We start from the raw sequence: 6,092 nt of genomic DNA on the forward strand, positions 1-6,092 counted from the left end.
GTCGACCCTGGCAGGGCTGGGCTTCAATCACTCTCTGAGCTCTGGGAGCTCAAAGCAGTCCCTGCTCTGGGGATATTCCCTTGGGATGGGGATTGTACCCTGATTTCACTCTGGGTAGCCTGTTCCAATGCCTGCCAACCCTTTCCAGGAGAAATTTCTCCAATATCCCCCCTGCTGGCCCAGCCTGAGGCCGTTCCCTCTCCTCCTGTCCCTGTTCCCTGGAGCAGAGCCCGACCCCCCCGGCTGTCCCCTCCTGTCAGGGAGTTGTGCAGAGCCACAAGGTCCCCCCGGAGCCTCCTTTGCTCCAGGCTGAGCCCCTTTCCCAGCTCCCTCAGCCGCTCCTGGGGCTCCAGACCCTTCCCCAGCTCCGTTCCCTGCCCTGGACTCGCTCCAGCCCCTCCAGGGCTCTCCTGTCAGGAGGCTCCCAGARCTGTCCCAGCACTGGAGGTGCCCCAGCAGTGCCAGCTCAGGGGRYGGGCACTGCCCTGCTCCTGCTGCTTCAGGATCCCTGGGGCCAGGATGGGCTGCAGAGCCAYGTGGGGCTGTGGGGCTGTGCCTGGGGTATCCCCCAGCCCCCCATCCTAACCATGCTCTCCGATCCCAGGGAAAACGCCGAGAACATGTATTTCTTCTCGGAGCTGGCGCTGACGCTGAACGAGCCCGAGGAGCGTGTGGCACCCACGGACAGCCGGCTGCGGCCCGACCAGCGGCTCATGGAGAGCGGCCGCTGGGACGAGGCCAACGTGGAGAAGCAGAGGCTGGAGGAGAAGCAGAGAGCCGTGCGCCGGCGCAGGGAGGCCGAGGCTGTGGAGGCTCTGGAGGAAGGTGAGGCRCTGCGGGGTGGTTTGGGGTAATTTGGGATGGTTCGGGATGGTTCAGAATGGTTTGGGGTGGTTCTGGGTGATTTGGGATGGTTCAGGATGGTTTGGAAACGTTCAGAATGGTTTGGTATAGTTTAGGATGGTTTGGGGTGGTTCAGGGTGGTTTGGGATGGTTTGGGATGGTTTGTGATGGTTCAGAATGGTTTGGGATGGTTTGTGATGGTTCAGAATGGTTTGTGATGGTTTGGGATGGTTTGTGATGGTTCAGGATAGTTTGGGATGGTTCGGGATGGTTTGGGATGGTTTGGTTTGGGGTGACTGTGCTGCCCACACTGTGGAGGACAGACCCTGCAAGGAGAGGGTGGCTCTGACTGGGACTCTTGTCGGTGTGTTTGAGGCACTTGTGGGGCTGGTTGGGTTTTTGAGGCAGTGGGCTCTTGCAGGGAGGGCTGTTGGCCATCGTGTCCCTGGCCATCATGTCCCATTGGTCACTCTGTCCCTCTGGGGACCAGTCCTCCCTGGGCACTGGTGACCACGGCAGGGCCGGGCTCTGATCTCTCTCTGAGCTCTGGGAGCTTGGACAGTTCTGGCTCTCGGGGCAGCCGTGGGAGCTGTGGGACTGTGGGATTTTGGGATTGTGGGTGGTAAAGCTGCCCTGACCCCATTGTCCTCCCGCAGGGAAGGACTACGAGGGCTACAGCCCGCTGTGGTTCGAGCGCAAGGTGGAYGCGTTCACCGGGGAGCTGCTCTGCGTCTACAAGGGCGGCTACTGGGAGGCCAAGGACAAGCAGGACTGGAGCGCGTGCCCCGACATCTTCTGAGCCCCTGATGCTGCGGGGCCACCCCCGGGACACCGGGCCAGCCCGAGGGACAGCGGGGACAAGCCGGCAGTGTCCCGCCGGGCCGGCACGCAGTCAAGACATGCAGAGATCCAAACCGCGATTCCAAACCTATTTTTTTACGCACTAATAAACAGCATCATTTTTTTTCGGGGTTTTTTTTTTTTTGGTTTTGTTTTTTTTTTTTTTTTTTTTTTTTTTTTTTTAATGATGGCTTTTCCAGCGACTAATAAGAACGAGGACACATGGAGCTGGGTTGAGTTTAGGATGTTCATTGCTGACAGGAGTTGCTGCCTCTGTCCTCCAGCGCCTCGGCTCCGGCGGCCGAGACGTCGACTTCCAAAGATGCCCGGGCTGTGGGAATGCCGTGCTTGTGTGAGCTCTTCTCTTTGCCATTTTTTCTGATTTTTTTTTTCTCAGACCCCATTTCTGTGTGGACTTTATGGAATTATTTTTTTAAAAAAACAAATCCCGCTCCTGGTTCAGGTTTCCTTCAAAGATGGACACGAACAGCTCTGCTTGGAAAACTGTCCCCAGGGGCCGTGGCGCTCGATCCTGGAGGCTCTTGGTGGTTCCACAGTGCCCAGTCATCCCAGTAACACCGATTAGGATATTCCAGCTGGTGACTTTGGTGGTTTTTATCTGGTTTTTGTTTTTTTCAAGAGCGTTAGAGCTGCTTCCCCGCGGTCTGATGTGTTCAGGTGAAGCTTGGGACTGTCTTTGTCATGTGGGAGTGCTTTGAGTGWGCTTTGCTTTGGTTTTCCTGCAACCACATCCGAAGGGGGAAACGGCTTCAGCGAGGCTGGGAACGCTGGGCAGATGGAGAGTTTGTGTYRCCAGCACTGCTTCCAGCTCCGTGTCCCTGCATGGGGGCTGGATCTCAATGTTGGGTTTTCCATCGGCATCTCCCTGCTCAGCTGTGCCTGATGCCGGGGGAGAGGAAGGAGGAGGGAAGAGATGCTGTGGGGAGAGAAGTGCTGTGGTGTCACTGGGATGGAGCCTCGGTGCTGGATGTCCCAGCCCTTGAGGCAGACAGACCTGGCACCCCGGCGCCTTCCCCTCCCTCACCCTGGGCTCTCCCTGAGCAGTTCCAGTTGGTCACCCCCGGTCCCTGTCCCCTCTCCTGGGCGCCGTCTCCCTGCCTGGCCCTGGGTGCTCCGGGACAAGCGGAGTGAGCAGTGCCGGTGACGGGAGCACCGGAGGGAAGTGGGGAGGCAGCATCCCAAAAATGGGATCTGCAGGGCCAGGGACACCTGGGGACCCGCACTGGCCCTGCTGGATCCCATTTTTGCCATCTCCTCCTGGGGCTCTCATCATCTCCCACTGCCCCTGCACTGAGCTGGGCCCGTCACCCCCAGTGGAAGTTAATTAGCAATAACGAACCTTGAGGCGACGGTAACTGGAATAGCCAGGCTGCACACGGGACACTTATGCAATCAGGTTCTCATCCATCAGCCTCCTCCTGAGCAGCTTCCAGCACTTCCATCCCACAGTGATCCCACAGTGTACAGTCCCCACGGCCCCTGGCGGCGTCACCGTGGTGCGGGGCAGCCCCCGCTGCTCTCAGTGCACCCTTTAATCTTATTTATTTGCTTCTAATTTATACGTATAGATATAAATATATATAAAATTATTTTGCTTAAATTTCTATGGTACACAATAGAGGAAAAATGATGAAGACAGARGTGTCTGTCTGAGTTTTTGCAGCACAAGTACGATTCCCCTCAGCTCRTCCCCGAGCTCAGGTGATGGTGATGGAAAGATTCCCATTGCAGGGAAGYGACGTTTTGCTCCAAAGCTGGGTCCTGTAGCCATGGAAAAGGTGTTACARAGACATTCCCACCTGGAAACAATGTGTTTGGGGTTTGAGGAGCGGCACTAGGGGTTCCTGGGAGTGTTGCAGCAGCCGCTCTGGAGCGCTCGCTCCTTCCTGGAGCTTTGCCCTGGCTCGGGAAAGCTGCTCTGGAATGATCCAGCCTGGGATTCAGCCTGGGGAGAGCTGCTCCACACGGATCCCTGCTGCTGCTGCCTCGGGCTGGGGCAGCACCAAAGTGTCCCCGGGGGATTTGTCCCACTCCAGGCCTGAGTCAGGTTTGTTAAACGGGCTGAAACGAAGCTCTTCAGAATGCCTTATTTTCCTTTTTTTGCTGTGTCAATGCAAGTGTCAGCCGGGAGCTGGGAACGGGGAGGAACTCCAGCACAGRCTGTTCCCGAGAGGGATCCRGTGTTCCTGAGCGGGATGTGGCTGTTCCCGAGAGGGATCYGGTGTTCCCGAGAAGGATCCGGTATCCCTGAGTGGGATTCTGGTGTTCCCAAATGGGATCTGGGTGTTTCCGAGCGGGATCCTGGTGTTCCCAAATGGGATCTGGGTGTTTCCAAGCAGCATCCTGGTGTTCCCAAATGGGATCTGGGTGTTTCTGAGCAGGATCCTGGTGTTCCCAAATGGGATCTGGGTGTTTCCGAGCGGGATCCTGGTGTTCCCAAATGGGATCTGGGTGTTTCTGAGTGGGATCCAGCTGTTCCCGAGCAGGATCCCGGTGTTCCCGGGTGGAGGAGAATGGGGAGTGGGACGTTGCTCCCTCTGGCTCCGCTGTGCCCCCATTGCCGTGTCCGTCTGGGAATCCCCATCACAGACCCCACACAGCTCCAAAGAGCACGGGGAGCACCCCCAAACCCAGAAATCCCCCGGATTTTAAGCTCATGGATAAAAACCGCTCCATCTTCCAGAGATCACCTTCTCAGCAGCACTTAACCAGAGCACCATCTCCTGGTCCTTCCGTTCCTCCTCGAGGATTTTAATGTCATTCCACTGTAAATGCTGTTGAATGTATTTTCTTTTTGAACAATAATATATTGTGAGTGATCCCTCTTCTCCTACACAGAAATAAAACTTGGATTCGGGAGTTTTAAAAGCCGCGGTGCTGAGGTGGTCACTGGTTCCCCAGGGCTGCAGCGGGGAGGGGGTCCCGGAGGGGACCTGAGGTGGGGGAGCTCTGGGAGTGAGYGGGGACAGGGGAGGGATCATGGAACAAGGAAGATCCAGGGAATATTGTTCTAAGGAAGARGTTGTCCAAAGGATGAGGAGGTCCAGGGAAGTGGTGGTTCAGGGAAGGAGGAGGATCTGGGGTGGGAATTGCCGTGGGGATGGCCCAGGGTTTGGGGTGRTTTGAGGGGCAGGAGGGGAGATGATCCAGGGGAAGTTGTCCAAGGCAGAAGGTGTCCGAGGGCAGGACGTCCAGGGAAAGGGGAGCATGGAAAGAGATCATCTGGGAGCTTGAAGGAGAAGGAGAAGCAGGGAGGGGGTGCCCAGGGAGGGAGGTTGGCCAGGAGAGGAGATCATCGGGGTGGAGATGTCTCAGGGAAGCCTGGCCAAGGGGAAGATGGTGGCCCGGAGGAGGAGGGRGAGGGGAGGAGGAACAGGAGCGGTGGCTCAGAGGCTGCCCGGACACGGAGATTCCCTGGGAATGGCGGGGAGGAGCTGCCCGGGACCGCTGTGCGGGGCAGGAGGTGGCCCGGGGGAACCGGGGGAAGGTCCGGGCAGGGGCTGCGGAGGCGGGCGGGAGCCCGGGCAGGCTGGGGCCGGTCCCTCGGGATGTTGCCGGGAGACGAGGACACACAGGAGCCTGTCCCGCTGCTGCCTCCTCCCCGCCGGCACCAGGTGAGTCGGGGCTGCGCTGGGGACACTGGCCCGGGACCCTCCCGGTGCTCCCGGGGGGCTCCGGACATTGGGCACGGCGGTGGCACCGGGCACCTGCAGCTCCGGCGGCGAGTCCTGTGGTTTTAGGGCAAAACAGCCCCCTGTCCCCATCGCGGGGCAGCGGCCGGGCCGGGCTGGGCCGGGCTGGGTTCGGCTTTGTCCTCAGCACCTTCACTCCCAAGTCTGGAGCTCACAGGGACTTCTGGAGCAGGTTCCCCTCTCCCTGGGCCGCCTGCGTGGTGGCAGGAGCTGGGCAATGCTCTTTGCYAAGGCAGAAGTGGCTATAGAGGTGCCCAGCTCTGCCCCGGCCCTGGACCCACATCCCTGGACCCACACACCCGGACCCACAGCCCAGGAGCCCCAGCCCTTTGCCCCTGCGCTGCCAGGGACGGGCTCATCCCATCCTGTTGTCATCCCCTCCGGAGCGGTTCTGGAGCCCAGGGTGGTGCCCGCCCTGCCTGGCCCCACTGGAGAACCCCCCAGGGGATTTCTGGCCCACCCCCAGGGCTTTGAGACCCCCGCGTTTCTTTCCTCCCCTCTGCAGCCCTGGACCCCAGGGTTCTCAGGATCCTGGATCTGGACCCCGGCAAATCCAGGTGTGAGGTGTGGGAAGGGGGTTCCCATGGCGGGGCTGAGCTGTGGAGCCGCCCTGGGGGTGCAGGTGCAGCACCAGCACTGGGGAGCTCCTGCTTCATCCCCCTGCTGGAAACATCTGGCAGTGCCCCATTCGCTTCC

At 59.3% G+C, this 6,092-nt stretch overlaps 1 protein-coding gene across 1 annotated transcript in view; it reads left to right on the top strand.

Annotated features, from left to right (window-relative positions):
• The window catches only part of OSBP2 (oxysterol binding protein 2), a 93,841-nt gene extending 92,024 nt beyond the window's left edge, over window positions 1-1,817 (top strand). Inside the window, exons 10-11 of the mRNA XM_057383910.1 lie at window positions 190-825; window positions 1,500-1,817. Coding sequence (XP_057239893.1) covers window positions 190-825; window positions 1,500-1,642 — 779 coding nt within the window. The 3' untranslated portion in view covers window positions 1,643-1,817. The remainder of the gene's footprint in view (window positions 1-189; window positions 826-1,499) is intronic.
• Window positions 1,818-6,092: the final 4,275 nt, after the last annotated feature.

The sequence above is a fragment of the Malurus melanocephalus genome, unplaced genomic scaffold (assembly GCF_030028575.1).
Source record: "Malurus melanocephalus ecotype Western Australia unplaced genomic scaffold, MMel_1.1 scaffold_669, whole genome shotgun sequence".
Taxonomy (NCBI): Eukaryota; Metazoa; Chordata; class Aves; order Passeriformes; family Maluridae; genus Malurus; species Malurus melanocephalus.